General features: G+C 43.0%; 1 protein-coding gene across 1 annotated transcript in view; it reads right to left on the bottom strand.

Moving 5' to 3' along the window:
• lrch1 (leucine-rich repeats and calponin homology (CH) domain containing 1) overlaps window positions 1–14668 on the bottom strand; it is an 85806-nt gene extending 71138 nt beyond the window's left edge. Inside the window, exon 1 of the mRNA XM_078286006.1 lies at window positions 14369–14668. Within this exon, the coding sequence (XP_078142132.1) occupies window positions 14369–14588 (220 nt within the window). The 5' untranslated portion in view covers window positions 14589–14668. The remainder of the gene's footprint in view (window positions 1–14368) is intronic.
• Between the last annotated feature and the right edge of the window lie 5921 nt (window positions 14669–20589).

The following is a 20589-nucleotide window of genomic DNA, read 5'->3' as shown; positions in this document are numbered from 1 at the left end:
TTGTCCTTAAGGGCTTCCGTAGCCCAGTAGCTTTGCTGTGTGTTTACTAAATGTGTTGCGGTTTCTGTCGCCCTCTAGTGGTCAGGAAACACGCTCAGAGTAGCTTTAAAACACCTGCTGTAGTTGAAAGTCAAGACGTTGATAAGTCTGACTATTATTGATCATGATTATTATTCTCTTAGACTGATATATGGGCCGATACTGTGCTTTTATTAAACTGGGATCTGGTTGAGTCTGATATGATGGATATGATGCAGTTTGATTGATTACATATTTACTGTAGAATTGGTCAATACTACACTGGTTGGCTATGGGAAGACCTGAACCTGAATTAGTAGTAGTGGGGTTTCAGTGGAGAGTTTTAGTCTCCCAGGGTCTGAAATCTGCATGTTGGTCTACATGTTGGTCTACATGTTGGTCTACATGTTGGTCTACATGTTGGTCTACATGTTGGTCTACATGTTGGTCTACATGTTGGTCTACATGTTGGTCTACATGTTGGTCTACATGTTGGTCTACATGTTGGTCTACATGCTGGTCCACATGTTGGTCTACATGTTGGTCTACATGCTGGTCCACATGTTGGTCTACATGTTGGTCTACATGTTGGTCTACATGTTGGTCTACATGTTGGTCTACATGTTGGTCTACATGTTGGTGTACATGTTGGTGTACATGTTGGTGTACATGTTGGTGTACATGTTGGTCTACATGTTGGTGTACATGTTGGTCTACATGTTGGTGTACATGTTGGTCTACATGTTGGTCTACATGTTGGTCTACATGTTGGTGTACATGTTGGTCTACATGTTGGTGTACATGTTGGTGTACATGTTGGTCTACATGTTGGTCTACATGTTGGTCTACATGTTGGTCTACATGTTGGTCTACATGTTGGTCTACATGTTGGTATACATGTTGGTCTACATGTCGGTCTACATGTCGGTCTACATGTCGGTCTACATGTCGGTATACATGTCGGTATACATGTTGGTCTACATGTTGGTCTACATGTTGGTCTACATGTTGGTCTACATGTTGGTCTACATGTTGGTCTACATGTTGGTCTACATGTTGGTCTACATGTTGGTCTACATGTTGGTCTACATGTTGGGGAGAGACACTTTTGTTTTTGAATTGTTTGGCATTAAAATCGTCCAATTTAACAGCACAAAATATTCGCTACATATTTGTGAGAGTTGTTTGGTGTCTGTTCACCAGGGAGAGAAAATAACACTGATGCTAATAAAGGAAAGCCAGAGAAGCGGAGGTGAAGAGAGGCTGAGAGACGGAGGGAACGTAGTAAGTTAAAAATAGAAAGACAGAAAAATAAACAGAAAGAGGAAAAGAGAAACAGAGAGGGAGCTGGCAGGCAGAGACGGGGCATTAACGGGATTTGGGAGAGGGGGGGGGGGGGCCTCAGGCTGGCAACCCACCAGCCACACCGTCAACACACACACACACACACACACACACACACACACACACCACACACTCGTACAGATATGTGTAACCCCCTTTCTGCATGAACATCAAACATGCAGACATAACAAGCTTAAACGTAGCCTCATCTAACCAACACACACACACACACACACACCCTCACGCACACACACACACACACACACACACACACACACACACCCTCTCTGCACACATTATCATCAAATACGTCAACACGACCCCCTCCATTGACCCATATCTTTCTCTGCAGTCAGCATATCAGTGTCCTGTCTGTCTGCCTGTGTGTGTGTGTGTGTGTGTGTGTGTGTGTGTGTGTGTGTGTGTGTGTGGCCACTGGCTAGACTGCAGGGGGTGGCATGCTCACCCCCTTCTGTCAAACACACACACACACACACACACACACACACACACACTAACACACATTCATGCCTCAATCCTGCAGGCTTTTTCCAACATAAAGTGAAGTGCTGGCAAATGCCTACATGATGTACATAAACACACACACACACACACACACACACACACACGTCACACAGTGTCAGTCACTGCTGAATGGGACAGCAGCAGGACAGCACTCTGTTCAGTTTCCTGAGAAACTTCTGACACTTCTCTGTTCAGGTTTTGTTGCAGTGTTTTACAAATAAATTTTGTATTTTACATTTAATAAAGTGCAGCAGTAACGTCTTTTCAATGCAAACTGTATCCTCCAATCACAACAGGACACACAAACTGCTCAGGTGTGAATATTCACATATTACATTACGTCATTTAGCAGATGCTTTTGTCCAAAGTGATTTACAGTAAGTATATTTTGTCAGCAGATCAAACCAGCTGTGCATCACCGTCTTCATCAGAGACTTTAATAGGAATAAGCAGCATTATACGGGGAAGATTTAGGTCACTTATTTCCTTACTTTTAATTTCTCTTTCTCTTTTTGGTTTGTTTGTTTTTGATATTGTTACAAATCTCAAGAAACAATCCTATATTTTTTGTATCATATGTTTTGTATCTGTGAAGATACGTAAATATAATTTTATAATTTTTTTCATATAAGTGAAAATGAGCATTGACACAATAATATACTGTATGTATAAGATTTTTTGGCTCAATAAAAAATATTTGAAAGAGGAATAAGTAGCATTTGGGGAGGAGGCGGAGAGGAGGAGGAGGAGGAGGAGAGGAAGAGAGGAGGAGGAGGAGGAGGAGAGGAAGAGAGGAGGAGGAGGAGGAGGAGGAGGAGGAGGAGGAGGAGGAGGAGGAGGAGGAGAGGAAGAGAGCGCTGACTAAAATGAAACATCACACTGAACCCGGATGCTGTCTGCAACCTGAATCTGAATAATTGAATAAAATGACAAATGATTCTGTAGGACAGCAGCACAGACCGCTGGACTCACCACCGACGGCTGCACCTCTTCAGTTTACTGACATTTAGTTTGATGACATCATCTTACAGGATTTCTGGGTAATGTAGTCCTCAGATTTACCTCTAACAGTTACCTCTCGCAGCCTTTCTGAACCGTCTGCCTTACATGGGAGTCAACGCCAACGCTGCTCCTCTCTCTGGCAGGATGAGGGAGAGAAATGTGTTTATTTTGTGTGTGTGTGTGTGTGTGTGTGTGTGTGTGTGTGTGTGTGTGTGTACGTATGTGAGTATACTCATTTATGTATGTCGGCATGTGTGCTTCATGGTGTATTAGGATAAGCCTGGAGGATGTGTGTGTGTATGTGTGTGTGTGTGTGTGTGTGTGTGTGTGTGTGTGTGTGTGTGTGTGTAGGTGGATGGGCACATGCATGGGTGTATATGTGTGTGAATGCAGGTGTGCTTTTACGGTGTGTGGTACAGAATTGTGTGTGTGTGTGTGTGTGTGTGTGTGGGGGGGGAGAGGGGGGTGCAAGTATGATGCCAAGAGGATGGAAAGGTTTGAAAGGGAGAGATAGAGGTGTGTGTGTGTGTGTGTGTGTGTGTGTGTGTGTGTGTGTGTTGGGGGTGCTGGGTGAATTTGGCCTACATTTTGGAGGATGAGAGACTCTGCCTGTTTACTTATTTAAGCAGTTTGAGCGTCTGTCAAGCCAGACTGTACAGTCCGGATCAGTCTGCTGCTGCATGTTGCTCTACAGCTGCAGCATACATCTTTACATCTTTACATCATTACATCTTTACATCTTTACATCATTACATCATTCATTATCTACAGATTCTGTTTTTAATTGGTTTTTGCTCATGAGACAGTAAATTGCCTATAATTAGATTTATTGTTTGGTGTTTTTCTGTCTTATTTGTTTTGAGCCGACAGATCAGATCAGCTCTCTGCTTGATTTCAAATCTCCAGGTTCAGGTCTCAGATCCCAACTCCCATTGACATCGCATTGTACTGAAAAGGGGGCGGGGCAAGTCAGCATCCGACCTACATTAGCAGATCACGTGACCCAGCTGGACCTGGCAGCTCCGGATCTGGACCCGAGTCCAGCTTTTCTCATATTTGTGGAAACTGACTTCAAACGACACAGAGGATTCTCTCCCCCGTCTTGTTTTGTCCAGCTATACGGGAAAAGCGAGATGCCAACGCGTGACCCGACTCTGTTAGCCGGCGCCATGGCAACGCAAAGCAGGCGTGATGACGGCGTGCGAGTGTGACCGCGGCTTTAGACGATGAGACGGTGACAGCAAAGTCCAGCTAGTCACCGGCAGGTAACTGAAGTCTGCGCTGCAGGAAGGAGGAGAATCAAGAGAACGAACAGATGAACAGAGACGGAGAGAGAGAGAGAGAGAGAGAGAGAGAGAAATAACCAAATACAAAATAACCAAATTAGAAATTACTATTCCCCAAAAATTGAACAGATCCACCCAAATTTCAGAAGCCTGCCTGATATCAGCAAACCAGCCTCCTGCTGGGAGAGGAGACAAAGTATATTGTGACATGCCACAATCTGAGGGACACACACACACACACACACACACACACACACACACACACACCTCAGCTTAATCAGACATGCTTACAAATTCACAAAAACACATCCATCTCTTTGTCTGTCAGAGTGTGTGTGTGTGTGTGTGTGTGTGTGTGTGTGTGTGTGTGTGTGTGCCAGACAGACTCAACCCAGTCCCAGAATGATTTTTTTTGTTTTTTTACACGTTTGTATATAATTGATGTGTTCTAGTAACAGTAGTGATAGTGTAGTATTTTTTATTTTACTTGTTTCACATCGTTCACGTTGTTCATATTGTTACACATGTAACGCTTCGACAATACAAAGTGTGTAATTTATTCATGCCAATAAAGCACCATTGAATTGAAATTGAATAGAGAGAGAGAGACAGAGAGAGAGGGAGAGAGAGAGAGAGAGAGAGATCTGGTCTGTCATCTGTGAGTGTGTGTTTGTACTTTCCGCTCCACATGGCAGGTTCAGACAGCCGGTCTGGACTGTGTGGAGTGCAGCACCAGATGAGACACACTGATAGAACCAGGCCTTTTCAAAAGACACACACACACACACACACACACACACACACACACCAGCTAAAACATCAACATATCATCACACTTCTATAGAAACGCACACAAACAGGATCGTAGGTTCGTACTACACTCAGTCCGGGGTCACGAGAAAAAAACGGGGACGCACAGACAAAAGTTCCAAAACAGATGATGTAATGTGACATCATCCACAGAAGCGGGTCTTCCGGTTTGGGCCTGTGGTCGCCGTGGTGACTCACAGTGTCAGGTATCCACCAGACAGAGAGACCCCCCCCCCCCGCATCTCCCTGCTATCATGTGACCAGAGACTCTTCAGCAGGATCAGTTTCTTCAGGAACTTCTCATTTCTTCTGACAGCAAAAGATCTTTGTCAGAACAGATCAAGAGTCCAGTATCAATTTAATATCTTAAAGAAAACTAAATATCTAGGACTTTTCAATGCAATATGGTTTTAATAGGATAAAAACTTGGTAAGAGCATCATGAGTTTGATTTCTATAATCAGTTTCAACTTCAATAAATTCAATCATTCCATACAAATTCAGAAAACAGAATTTAAATTCAGTCGTCCGCTGGAACAAATCTCATCACTTTCAATCTAAGTCATTTACACAAACACAAGATCTCAAGTCAAGACTTTAGAAACCTTTTCAAGTCATCAAAGTACAAGTCAGAGTCAAGTCCCAAGTCACCAGAACCCAAGTCAAGTCCAGTCAAGTCTCAAGTTAAAATTGTGGAGGCAGGGGCAGGGTTTGGTGGGGTGTGAGGATGGGGGGTGGGGTGGGGTGGGGGAATAGGGGGTGGGGGGTGGGGATGGAGGGTGGGTGGGGTGGGGTGTGAGGATGGGGGGTGGGTGGGGTGGGGTGTGAGGATGGAGGGTGGGGGGTGTGGGGGAATAGGGGGTGGGGGGTGGGGATGGAGGGTGGGTGGGGTGGGGTGTGAGGATGGAGGGTGGGTGGGGTGGGGTGTGAGGATGGAGGGTGGGGGGTGTGAGCCTTGTTTTCCCTGACAGGAAACGAGGCGAGCTGCTGCCTCCTCAACACAATGCAGCGAGGTGGGGAGCGGTCACTTCCTGTCTGTCTTGGTGAGAAGACCAGCAGCTCCACTACACCACAGAGGAGAGGAGAGATCTACTGACAAGACTCTCACTGACTCTCTCTCTTCTTCTGTTCTGTTCTGTACTACTACTACTACTCCTGAACTTTACAGACCAAGTCCTGACTGCCTCTATTCTATTCTGTTCCATTACATTAAAGGATCAGGCTGGTGTTTTTTAATGCATTTCTTACCGTCAACAAATCCTATGAAAATAACAAAATCAGCAATGAATTTGTTTTGCCAACAAGTCTCGTCCATGTAGCCGGTGCCCAGTGCAGCCTCATGTCCCAGCAGCCAGAGAACTGCACTGTATTAAAAAACTATTAAAACTCTTTGTGAGCTGTATTTAAAGGTTTTTAGCTCACAATTAGAGCCGATGACTTCCGGGTTGAAGGCTGAAAAGGGAACGTGGGAAGTGGGAAAGTAACGTGAGGAGAGCAAACGCATTGTTGATTTTGTTATTTTCATAGGATTTGTTGATAAGAAATGCATTAAAAACACCAGCGTTATCCTTTAAATGTCAGTTGGCATCCATTTATCCCAACAGCTCTACCTGTCCTAACTCCAGCTGACAGCTTTATTCTATCCTATTCCATTCTATTTTATTCTTTTCTATCCATCCCATCCCACTGTGTGCCGCTCTAACCTCCTCCTGTCCTGTGTGTGCTTCCTCTGAGGGAAACCATTAACTGCTTCATTAAATGGTTCTTTAACTGGTTCATTAACTATGCATCATGCCTGATCCTCCCCCTCCAGCCCTCTGCAAAAAAACTGTCTCCTCATTAGGAAAAGGGATATTTTAAGGTTAAGATTAAGGTAAGGGGTTAAGGTTAAGGTAAAGGTCGGGCATGCACATGTGAGGTTAAAGGTCAGGGTTTAGGGGATGAATGTTAGTCAAAATAGTCAATACAATGTCCTCAGTAGTATAAATACTAGTATAAATAGGTGTGTGTGTGTGTGTGTGTGTGTGTGTTCCCAGCTCACAGCACCAGCACTCTCGTCACCATGGTGACCAGGCCTGGCCAATGGGGTGGGGGTCGGAGGAGAGAGAAGAGAAACACTCTTAAAGGAAATGTTAGGACAATGGGAGGAGGGAGAGAGAGAGAGTTGGCATGAACCAAATATTAAAGTTATATTCTGTGACATTTTCATATAAATAACTGTTTTGCTCATTGTGTGTGTGTGTGTGTGTGTGTGTGTGTGTGTGTGTGTGTGTGTGTCCCAGCTGTCATTAGGGTTCAGGTGTGGTGGGAACACTGAGCGGATAGACCCTCCCCTCGCCCAACACCACACCACATTCCTGGGAATCCACAGCTTCCTCTGTGTGTGTGTGTGTGTGTGTGTGTGTGTGTGTGTGTGTGTGTGTGTGTGTGTACAGTGTAACAGCAGGGGAAGGAAGAGCAGTGAGGTAGGGGAAGCGAGGGTCATAAACTCTGGGAGGTATATGATGTCACTCACACACACACACACACACACACACACACTTGTTCCACATCTTACTGTATCTGAAGTCACTCCCTGCTGCACTACTGCTGCACTCTGCCTGCATCACCAAGAGGAATTATTTAGAAAAAAAAAATAAAGTTTTGCTTTCTTTTCAGTTGCAGAAAATGGAAGAAAATTTGAGTTCTCATACTTTTCATTTATTTATTTATTTATTCAGTAGTTTATTTGATAGGACAGTGCAGTTAACATAATTTCCAACACTAGTCCCAAGTTGGGCTTTTAAATTCACTATTAACTATCTAAAATGTCTTGTATAGGATAATAAGAAGTACAGAAATTAAAAAAAATAGCCTACACTCATTTATATCCCTCAATATTATTTGTCTATTTGTATATTGTAAAGTTTGAAAATTCAATAAAATATAAATCTTAAAAAAAAAAAAATAGTGTACATTATACATCATCACAATGGCACAATATCACATACTACTAGAGTTTGGTGTTACATTACATTAATATGGTTCACCTGTGTAACATTAAAAAATGGATGGACTGCAGTACTACAGCAGGATGGATGAGGGAGGATTCTGCATCACCTCCCGCTGTTCACAACCTTTAACCCCTGGCTGAACTTCCACCACACTATTTGCATGTGATATCGAGGACTTATAAACTACGTCACGTATTCAAATCCAGTGCCGGAGCAGGACATCGTCTCTGAGGAGGGGCGGGCTGCTGCTCCACTTCTGCAGCTGAAGCAGGTTCGAAATAACCCAACAGCTGTTCAGAGACATGTGGGTGAAACCGGCCCGAGATACCTGACGACCCCCTTTTTTTTGGGGCATTTTTCATCTTTATTAGATAGTTAAAAGTCGAGAGAAACAGGAAAGACTGGGAGGGGGGGGTGACATGAGCATCGCAAAATGTGTCAGGAGAAGAAGATTTGTCTCCTCTCTCTCTCTCTCTCTCTCTCTCTCTAACTCATCAGTTATCCAATCTATCTCCAGTTCATAAATCTTCTCCTCTGTCTGTTCTAACCAGCCGGTGTCTGGTCGCTCTTTCCTGCCGCACAGGAAGTGATGCGTTTTACGTTTCCTGGTTCGTTTGGAATCAACAGAAGAAGAAGAACTGGGTAGTTGAGCATGAGCAGTGATAGCCGCCATGACTGAACAGACAGAGAAGAGAGAGAAGAGAAACTCAAACTGCAGCAACAGAGAATCCAAGCCCAGCCCCCACACTGTTTGATTGACAGGTGATCTGTGGGAGGGGCAGAGCAGAAACACCACAGTGAGGCTGAGGGACAAAGATGGAGGCTGAATAATAACGAGGAACTTGAAGATTTACCACTTAGAAAAAGGCGATAAATAACACGGGAGGAAAGAATGAAGAAAGCATCTGGATGAGGAGTTTCCTGCCCTGGAACAAAAACATCCTGAGAAATCAGACTGGTGTTTTAGAGCAGATTTATCTACTTAACCTATTTCTATCTCTGTGTGTGTGTGTGTGTGTGTGTGTGTGTGTGTGGAGGCAGCAGGATGAGAGACGTAGGCCGGTCCTCTGTCAGATGGATATAATTGGACATTCAGCACTAACATGTAATCTTATGTAATCTCTCTTTCTCACACACACACACACACACACACACACACACACACACACACACACACACAGGGATGTTGCATGTATGTGTGTGTGTGACGTCTGATTGCATTTTTATTGTTTGTGTCACTGTTTCTTTTGCTAATGTGGACAAATAGAGCTAAACATTGTGTGTGTGTGTGTGTGTGTGTGTGTGTATGAGCGCATGTGTGTCTGTGTGTGCATATGCATGTGTGTGTGTGTGTATGTGTATAGATATATGTGTGTGTGTGCATCTTTGTAATGCATTTGTGTGTGTTTCTGTGCCAGCATGCATGTCTCTGAGTGTGTGTGTGTGTGTGTGTGTGTGTGTGTGTGTGTGTTGAAACATTGCCAAACATTGCAGAGATGCCTCTTGTCTGGAGCTGGGAACATGGTGGGAGGCAGGCTGCTACTGAACAGTGAACACACACACACACACACACACACACACACACACACACACACACACACACACAGCCTGGATAAAACCTACAGCAGATACACAGCATTAATATCCTGGTACAGCAGTGAGTCTCTGCAGAATAGAATAGAATAGAGCCAAGAGAGAAACTGATCTCCATCTTTATGAGAAAACACACACACACCTACACACACACACACACACACACACACACACACACACACACACACACAGAAACAAGTGTGAACCTCATGATAAATCAGATTCTGCAGCTCACAGCGAGTCGAACTAAACTGACTTTCATCGCCTCCAAACTAAAATCCTACATCTGCCATTTATTTATTCTTCAACAGTTTGGCGGTTACATGACATCACCACCCACCTCCACCCACACACACACACACACACACACACACACACGGACTGATATCACCATATCAACAGCCTGAGAGCGGAGGCAGCAGACTGGTTTGGTCAGCAGCAGAGCCAACACTTCACCTGGAAACTACCTTCTTTCCCTGTTTGGTGTGTTTATTTATATGGGGCATGGGCAGGGGGGCATGGGCGGGGGGGTGGGGGGGTAGGAGGGGTTTTTAAAGCAGGAATTGACCGATATGGGTTTTTGAAGGTAGATACCAATATTTTTGCATTAAAGATGCCGATAGCTGACATTCAGCATCTTTAAATTTGACCATTTTCATGCCAGAAAAATTCAGTATTCAGTGTTTCCCCCATAATTCTACTATTTGTAGATATATTCTAAGGTTTGAGTGATCACCCGATAGCCGATTTTTTGTGTCGATATTCAATATCTTTAAATTTGACAATTTTAATGCTAAAATATTCCAAGTGTTCAGTGTTTGACCCAGAATTTGATTCTTTTCAGGGTGGAAAAGCCTCAAAAAACAACATTTAGAGCATCATGGGACACGAAAACTCTCCACTGAAACCCAGACTGACGATAACAACAATAATAATAAATGTATTGATGCATACTTGTGTGGAATCTGATCAAAATGTCTCATTAGAATCAGTTCAGGTTCAGGTCTTCCCATAGACAACCAGTGTAGTATTGATCAGTTCTACAGTAAATCTGTAATCAATCAAGACTGGAGCAGATCTGATGTTTAATAAAAGAACAACATCAAACTCTGACAGACCAATCAGATCAATGCATTCCTTTTACCTTCCCGACTGAAAAGAGAGCATGTAAAAACCCTGGTCACACACACACACACACACACACACACACACACACATACACACACAGTCAGGACATAGCTGTGGGGGGAGGGAGGTACAAGGAGTTCCAGTTTTTGTTTCAGGTCATGTTGGGACTTGTGTGGGTGATGATATGGGACTGATGAGCGAATATGAAACAAGCTGAACTGAATGTGCCTTGTGTGTGTGTGTGTGTGTGTGTGTGTAAGTATAAATGTGTGTATCTAACGCTGCTTGTGCGTGTGTATGGTGTGCCTGAATTAACTCTGCCTGTGTGTGTGCATTCAAGCATATGTATGTAAAACTCATACATATGTGCGTGTGTGTGTGTGTGTGTGTGTGTGTGTGTGTGTGTGTGTGTGTGAGTGTGTGTGTGTGTTTGTATGCATGAGTGTGAGTGCCATGTGTTCATCCATCACAGTGACTCACTCTGTTCTTTCCTCTGTCGTCTAATTTGATTTCACGGCGGTCTGATTGCTGAACCATGTGATCACAGATGATGTCATCAAGTCAACACCGAGGACTCAACATGGAGGGGAATTAACACGTTCTGCAGGCCGGATCAATGGCTTCCATCAATGGGTTTACTGGGGTTTGACCGATATATCAAGCTGGTATTGGCTTTTTTGTTAAGGCTGCGTTCAACACCAACATGTTTGCAGCAGTTTATTTGATTTCTGCAGCGTTTTCTCTTTCAGTTCAGTCGGTTTGTCCAGGTGAACGATGACCTTTGACCTCTGGTGGCACCAAATAACGACACCGAGAGTCTCAGTCCTCTAACAAGAGAACTGCAACTCCAACTGCAGGAAACCGCCCCGAAACACAAGGGATTATGGGTAGAAGGAGACGGAAAGCCTAGCAGAACAAAATGAAGTCTGGACTGATGCTCATATTCAGCTGTTTCTTCTTCATGTGTTCTTAACTGGTCTGAACACCACAGAAGAAGAGACAGACAAGTCCGTCATGAGTGTCTGTGTATGTGTGTGTGTGTCTGTGTTGTTGAGTGTGGTTTGGTGTATCCGTGGTGTGTGTGTGTGTGTGTGCATCTATATGTACGCGTTTAAGATTGTATGCGAGTGTCTATGCATGTGTTTATGTGTGTGTTTATGTGTGTGTGTGTGTGTGTGTGTGTGTGTGTGTGTGTGTGCTAAAGTGACGCTGTGATGACTTATTAATGAGTAAGTTTATGAATGAGCGATGACCGGCAGGATACTGCAGTGTGTTCAGTCAACTGTTAGTCACACACACACACACACACACACACACACACACTTCATGCCTCATTTACATGAAGACCTAATGTTGTTCTCATGGAACGTCCTTAACATGGTAGAGAGAGAGAGAGAGAGAGAGAGAGAGAGAGAGAGCTAGAGAGAGAGAGAGAGAGAGAGAGACAGAAAGAGATTGTTGAACATTTTCTTTAATCATTCGATCATCATCTTATGCTCACTACTATACTTTACTTTTCTTGTAATTTCCAGATATTTCTCTTTCTTTTTCCTTTAGTTATGTATTATTTATTTTCCCTCTCTACGTGCTCAGATGTGTTTTCATGTTCTGCTGAGATAACAAACTGACAGACAGAGACAGGTGCAGGTTAATCTAACGCTGCATTCACCTGCTAGAGGAAAAAAATATTTCCTACTTAAAAATTTCGCATGAACGCCACTGAAAGTTGGATGATGAAGTCAGAAAGTCAGACAGAATTTTGCTGCACGGGTTTCCAATTTATGAAAACCACAGTAACACACACACACACACACACACACACACGCACCTTTATTACACATTTGTTTAGGCCTAAATGAAGTTCGTTAAACTAGCTGCAGGTCGGCCATGTTTGTTTACCGCTCGTCTTCCTGGTTTGATTTCCCAACAAAATCGCACGTGAAAGCAACGCTGTGACATGCAAGTCCCGGATGTCGGACTTTCCCAGCAGCACATGAAAGCACCATCATTTATCACAGTGAATGGCCGCTGTCATGTTGTGGTGACCGAACAGCGTGACGTCACATCGCAGTCCTGTACTGCAGGAAGTGACATCATCACGCTCGCCGCTGAGCAAGGCAACATCCAAGAACCAGACTTCAGCAGGCTGAGGAAACACGGGACACTTTCTGGGGAATTTTTTTTTGGCATGAAAATGGTTAAAGATAATGAAATTTGGCACAAAATATCAGCAGCTTTAATCCAAAACTATCACGATGTAACCCTAATCCCCCGTGCTGCAAAGCTGCTAAATCGTAACACACACACACACACACACACACTCTCTCTCAGTTCCCTGGCCAGTCCGTCTCCTGCTGTGTGTGTGTGTGTGTGTGTGTGTGTGTGTATGCCTTGCTGGAAGCCACATTTTCCCATAACACCCAATCTGACGAGAAGAGACAGAAAGTAAAAGCGTGTCGCTGCTGTTTTGATGTTATGACACCGGCCTGCAGCCAACTCATTACTGATTTACATTAAAGCAAATCTGCTTAGCCGACTCATCTGAAAATCTATGCATACAGATCTCCTTAATGCTTATGCAGGTATTGGAAACTACTGTGTGTGAGTATAGCTTAGGGTTGGTGCTGATGGCTTTCCAGTCTGTGATGCAGAGGTAAATAATAAAACTACGACCCGTCCATGATCATCATGAGGCAAACCACCAACAATATAAAAAAAATCTATTACATTTTCAGAAAAGCATCCATTTAAGCTTTTTTTCTCCTCAAAACACCAAATGTTCACATACTTTGCACCAGTTTGATACTCTTACTACGAATATATAGGCTGCATGCTATGATTTTATGTCCTAAACATTCACCTCAGCCTAAAAATAGACGTGTAAACTCGATTCCTGCAGATAAAGCGGAGGGTAAATTGAGTCAGGCTGGGTTCACGCTGCTCTACATCCCTGTTTACAGCTCTAAATGGATTAAAGGGAAGTGGTGGGGAATTCCACTGCAGGCCGACTCAGAGTTGGACGCACAATAAATACTCTCAATATCCTCTTTCCTTGTTGCTCGCCATAAACATACAACCTTCGGACATTTATTGTGAGCTGTAAACTACTAAGCCGGGGCCAGAGGAGCTTTCCATATTAGAGCCTCCTATTTCAACGCTTAGTGAACACAATCCTCCACATCTGCCTGCAGTGACAGAGAGCAATGGCCACTGAATGTCTATAATATTCATATGTAATAACAATAAGTCTCTTCATATTCAACCATGCAGTCTGCTCCAGTTGAAGAATGCTGATGTATAAACTCCCAGTTAACATGAAATTATCCAAAATGACCTCAGAAATAGCTACACAACAAAAAAAAATACCCACTGGGCAAGGCACCAACACTGCCAGGGTTGGGGGTTCAATTCCCTGTTTAATTCACAGGATAGAGCAAGGCACTAGGGGGGTTCAATTCCCTGTGTTGCTCAGTGAATACAGCAAGGCACCTTTACACTCATTGATGTATTTTGGGTTGGTAACTGTAATATCTTGGCTACAAATAACATAAAACCGTCACCGGGGAAAGTAATCACATTACTGTAACGCGTTACTGAGTAACTCGTTACCACCCAACACTGCTGTCTGGGGGGTTTTGGACTCGGCGTCAGGGGATGCGGTTCCGCCTACCTGCCTCCACCGTGTCGGCCAGGTCGTGGTTGGCGGCTGTCCGGGGAAACTCCTTCAGTTTGCGGGAGCTGAGGTTGAGCGCGCCGCTGGCCGCCGCCTCCTCCAGCGCCCGCTCCAAGCCCCGGTTGGGAGGCAGGTTATTACTGCTGATGTGACTCTGGATCGACGGAGAACCGAGCTGGGAAAGGGGACGAGCCGACTCCGGTCCCAACGTCGCCATGTTCCGCTAGCTCCGCTTTCCGTGTGGTGAATCTGTGTCGGTTGTATCCGAGAGAGAGCGTGCAGTTACCGTCCAGACAGCGGGAGCCCGACTCCAGCCGTGCGTTAGTTTCCTCCTCGACCGCCGCGTCTCCCTCTCTGCCCGGTGTCAAGCCAGACAGAATGAACCGGAACACGACTGTCGGTCATCGGCTTTCAAAATAAAAGCCTCATTGACAGGGACGTAGATACAGGCTTTGCAGTTGCGTCACAAATCTCTTAGCAACCAGAGCTGGCGCCAACATGGAGGACCACTGGAGAACTGGCTGTGTGAACAAGGCTAGAAGAGAGATAGACTTATCTGGGTGTAGATAGTCTACATTTAGTAATGTTACAACCATAGGTTACAACTGAAAGTGAATAGTCTGATAAGGTTGATTGTTTCCAAATGTATGTTATTGTGATAAATAAAATAAACTTGTATTTAGCCCTAGTTGTAGCTTGAGTAGAGTCAGCTCAGTTAACCTGAATAATTAGCTAGCTATCTACACTGATGTTAATGTTAACATGCTAACACTAGCATGTACTAGATAGCCCACATTTGCTAGTGTGAAATCAGATGTGTTAACAACAAGACAGTGATGTTAGCTGACCAGATACTATGGTTAGCTAGCTAACAAGCTGACATTATCTAAATCAATCAGATGGATCAGTGATGAAATGATCAGTTCAGTCAGAAACAGACAGGAACTAACCAACATGGTTAGTTTCTGGTTAGTTTCTGTCTGTTTTTGACTGAACTGATTTCATTACACGTAATGAAATCTATGAGCCAGCCACATTGTTGTTTAGAAACACAACTAGCTGTTCACAGCTGCTGTTACCCAGATATAGCCGCCAGTGGGTGTTACCTCACCTGAAAGCCCTCAGGCCTGAGGTTTTACTCCAGCCATTCCTAACTTGATCTTGTAATTTTTATCTTTATAGTGGAGAGCAAAGATCAAACAAATATTATTAATATATTTAAATGCCTACTTGATGCTACCTCAAAGCTCTGTGCTTCCAGTGACCGAAGTCTAATCATTATCAAATTGGCTAAATAATATATTGATGGCTACTGATACTAGATGCAAGGACTCATTTTAAGCTACACTTAATAACAGCTTTTATTTTGAAGGCAAAATCGCTCAATTTCCGGTCTTAGTTTGCCTCGTTCTGACTTGACGCAGCTCTGTCTGTCTCCAGTGCGGCTGCGCTCTGGACTGTACAGCGGTGAAACTCAGCGAGGAGAAAAACAACGGTGAAAACTCATCCTGTCATTTGTGACATCTAGTGGATAAAGTCGGTACAGCAGTCTGGAGGGAAAAGTCTGTCTGTCCCTCCCAAAATTAATTAATATCTGAACGAAAAATCACTATAATATTCATATAATATTCCTACAAGGACTTACAGTGTGTCTGCAGTACTCAGTATCAGAGGTGGGAAGTAACTAAGTACATTCACTCAAGTTCTGTACTTCAGTACAGTTTTGAGGTTCTGGCACTTTTCCATTTTGTGAGACTTTCTACTTTTTCCTCCACTACACTTATCTGCCGGCTGGAGTTACTAGTTACTTTGCAGAATAAAGTTTTACATGCAAAACATATGATAAGTTCATAAAATATGTTGCATTGTTAGAGTTTAAACTCCCCAACAGTATATGGAGCAGTTAGACCGACAACATTAAAATACTTCTGACAGGTTAATGCTTCAATAATTTAACTCTCTGAAAGAATGAGGACTTTTACTTTTCATACTTCAGTACATTTTACTGCTAATACTTCTATATTAGCAGTAAAAAAAAGTATACTTCTATCTTTTACTTAAGTAAACTTTTGAATACAGAACTTTTAATGAAGTATTTTTCCATTATGGTATTGCTATTTTTACTTAAGAAAAGGATTTGAGGACTTTTCCACCATTGTGTAAAATCAGTCGAACAATAACTTTAAACAGGCTGTTTAGCTGCTATGAACACCAGAGACTGTAAATTAAAAGTCCATCATGCTCAGTTAAAGTTACAGGGAGTCAAATGTTTTGACAGGTGACCAAAAGTCTGTCCAATGAACGAGCTGCTGAGTCATGTGACTTTTGTTTACAAATCTTGGTTTGCGTGTATTTGGATAAGTGAACGTAAACAAATACAAAAATACAAAATTACAAAGTAAAATTTTCCCCTGCGGTTAAGACCAAAGAAAAGGAACTGTAGGTGTGACATCACCCTGAGGTGCCATCACACCCAGTTTATCTCCTGTCACCGCAAAATGATTGTTGGTACAGAAATCAATAGAACATCACTGTAAAAGCATTGACGAGTCTGGTGTTTGTTGATATGAATGTAAACCAGGTTCCTGTCTCTCAAAGCCAGCTCAGTGTTTTGGGCGAGCTGACTTTGGGCTTCACCCTGGCTTCTCAGCAGGATGCGTCACCATGGTAACGGAGGCTGCACAGCTCGGTCATGTTCAGGCTGTCAGATCCAAATGTGTGAAAAACCAATCAACTCTCTGGAAAAGAGACAGAATCTAATCAAATGGGGGTCTGTGGCTCTAATGTGGACTGAATTAGGGTCCTTGATATAAAAAAGGTTGAGAATCACTGCATTAAGACGTGGAGTATTCTGATGCCAGTCTCATTATTGAAGTGCAGTTTAGACTGTGAACAGCTGAATCCAACCGTCTGTCGGAGGATTCGCAGCTTGTGCTACAGAAAGCGGCGAGTCCTCCGTCAGGGAGTCCGGCCGCTGGACGCTCCTCCGCCCTGCAGAGGCTGAACTGGTTTCCAGGGGAACGAGAGACTGGCAGCAGGAAGAAGAAGATGAGGCTGAAACTGTCAGCATGTCACCGCTGTCGGCTCATCCTTCATCAGAACACTGTCTTATTAAGAATGAGGCTAATAGTCAATTTGATGACACAATACATAAAGTAAAGTATGAACTCTGTGCTTTCCCTCCTTCCACCATCTGCTGCCAGAAACTCTTTCAGCTTTAGCTCCGTTTGCTCTGGAAGAACAGAAGAAGAACCTCTTCCTGTTTTGTGCCGTAAAGCGATCCAGCAGATTTCCCTCCAGATCCACCAGGTGGAGAAACTATGGAGGATGCAGAGTAGAGGCTGATAGAGGCTGATGATGGTCTGGTTTGTTTACAGTAATTATACTAATGTCTAATTGTATAATGTATAATGTCAAAATGTATGTGGTGATGATTTATTGATGTTAAAATGCTTCATGTAGCAGCTGATAACAGTGGGGAGAGTGAAATAAGCATGAACTGATGATGTATGATATTCATGTAGCCTGTGTGTGTTTGAATGGGTGTGAGAGAGAGAGGAAGAGAGAGATAGAGAGTGAAAGAGAGAGAGTGAAAGAGTGAGAGAGAGAGGGAGAGAGAGAGAGAGAGAGAGAGAGAGAGAGAGAGAGAGAGAGAGAGAGACAGAGAGAGAGAGAGAGACAGAGAGAGAGAGAGAGGGGGAGAGAGGGAGAACTCCCTCTGGGAATGAGAGTGCTGAGTCAACTGATTACATAACAAGCTTGCATCAGCAGATATGCAGTAGCCTACTGATCACTGTTTACATTATGTGGGCTAACACACACACACACACACACACACACACACACACACACACACACACACATGATGCTACAGTGTGACTGCAGCATCATATAATCCGGTTCTTCCTTCAGTGTTACATTTTACACCTGAATGTAACATAATAGAGGTTAGTTAAAATAGTTAAAATATTTATTTTCAAATTAATAAAAAACTGGAAAAAAAATGCATCCTCAAACTTCAAACACATTTCCACCACTCTGATAAACACTTTACACACACTACATTATTGACAGGTATTTATGTGTATATTTATCAGAGGTGGAGACTCGAGTCAGACTTGAGTCACAGTTGTAACTGCTTGAGTCTTGACTTGCTGCATGAAGAGAAGACTTGAGACTTGACTTGACTTGGGTTCTGGTGACTTGGGACTTGACTCTGACTTGTACTTTGATGACTTGAAAAGGTTTCTAAAGTCTTGACTTGAGATCTTGTGTTTGTGTAAATGACTCAGATTGAAAGTGATGAGATTTGTTCCAGCGGACGACTGAATTTAAATTCTGTTTTCTGAATTTGTATGGAATGATTGAATTTATTGAAGTTGAAACTGATTATAGAAATCAAACTCATGATGCTCTTACCAAGTTTTTATCCTATTAAAACCATATTGCATTGAAAAGTCCTAGATATTTAGTTTTCTTTAAGATATTAAATTGATACTGGACTCTTGATTTGTTCTGACTTGACTTGCTGTTCTACATTTAGACTTGAGACTTGTGCCTCGAGACTTGAGACTGACTCGGGACTCGAGCAGAGTTGACTTGGTCACACCTCTGATATTTATGTACATGCTGCTGATGCTAAAACCCCCTTGGTATCTCATACAAATTCTCTAGTATTCTACTTCTACTTTTATTCCTCTAAAAGTGTAACCGATACTCCGGCTCTGAACAGTTCCTCTTTCTTCTTCTGCAGCTGCCGGCTGTCGTGACGGAGGAAGGTCTGCGGGGCTCAGATGATTTACGGATCCAGATATTTCTGTCCTCTCTCCTGCTGAACAAAGCGTCGCGCTTCTTTAGGAGGAGGAACCAGGAAGGGAAGCCGGGGCTGCTGACCTGCAGCACAAACTGTATTAGACTGCAGATCAGCTCTAAAGTGCTTCTGGTTTCCTCAGTGATGATGTGGATGTGTAACAGTGTAACACATTGCTTTTATTCACTCCTTTGTAGAGAGCTATGTAACTGCTATTCGATGATTTTTTATATGTTTTATCCTTCTCCACCTTTACATAATCTCACTGTCTTTCTGTCTCAGTAAATTCTGCTTCTACTGATACAGCTGCTACTGTTTCTCACATCCTGTTAATGCTTCTTTGCACATTTTCATTCATATAGTTCTACTTACCAAGTCCGAGTGTTCAAATTGTTGGTTCAGTATGTTTCCATAACCCCCATTTTCTTTGTTATTCTTATTTATTTACTATTTTTCTTTGCTGTGTCCTCCTCTTACAGCCCAGTTTTGCCACAGGGATCATTCAGTCAGTCTTCATTTACAAGGGTTTTATTTAATGACCCTCATACATGAGTCAGAGACATAAGTCTACAGATTTTGATTTAGTCTCTTCCCTCTGACGCACCTGGCTCATACATACGGCTGTGCAAACATTATCTTTTTAGAAAATTTCATCAAATAATAAAAAAAAAAATGATGAAAGAAGATGGTTATCTCTGCATTTGAAGAAATTATAAAGAGATCCCTATTGGTAATTACAAATGTAACCCCTTGTACCCTGACTTTACCCTTAAATTTCCCCTTAAGTAGCTTCAAAGTTAGAAAAAAAAAATCCTAACTGTACAACAACATTACATCCATATTCTGTATCTGTTTGTTCCAACTCTTTCTTGAAGCTCTAGCTGCTGATATTGAATGAAATATTAAAATACAAGACGCCATGTTTTTACGGCTGCACCATTACATCAAATGGAAAAAATCTAGATGTTTGTGCATCATTATATACACATTTCCCTGTATGTAGCATGACATATTTGGTGTCTTTGGAAAACTTTTTATCTTGATTAGAATATAAATAAAGTTCTGTGGGTTTGAACAAAGCTTTTGTAATGATGGAGCCAGTGGCGGGCCGGCAGGGAGGAAGAGGTAAGAGAGAAATATGATGGAAAACTACAATATACAGTAACTGCTCCCCATGTTTCCACTGTTACATTTTTAACAAACTGCTCACTGTGTACGATACATTTGTATTTTTGGAAAAGAGTTTCAATAGGAGAGAAAATGGATCAAACCGTCACAGTGTGGGAAGAAGGGCTGGATCAGAGTTCAGGCCTCAGTCTGTTATTGGGGAAGGAGTAGTAGCTGCTCACTGCTCAACCACAGAAAGTACAAACCAGCATTAAATACAGGAAGTGATGATAGCCAACTG

Source organism: Centroberyx gerrardi, chromosome 10 (assembly GCF_048128805.1).
Source record: "Centroberyx gerrardi isolate f3 chromosome 10, fCenGer3.hap1.cur.20231027, whole genome shotgun sequence".
NCBI classification, from domain to species: domain Eukaryota; kingdom Metazoa; phylum Chordata; class Actinopteri; order Beryciformes; family Berycidae; genus Centroberyx; species Centroberyx gerrardi.
Note: the sequence above shows the minus strand (reverse complement) of the source record. Positions and strands in the feature narration are given on the sequence as shown.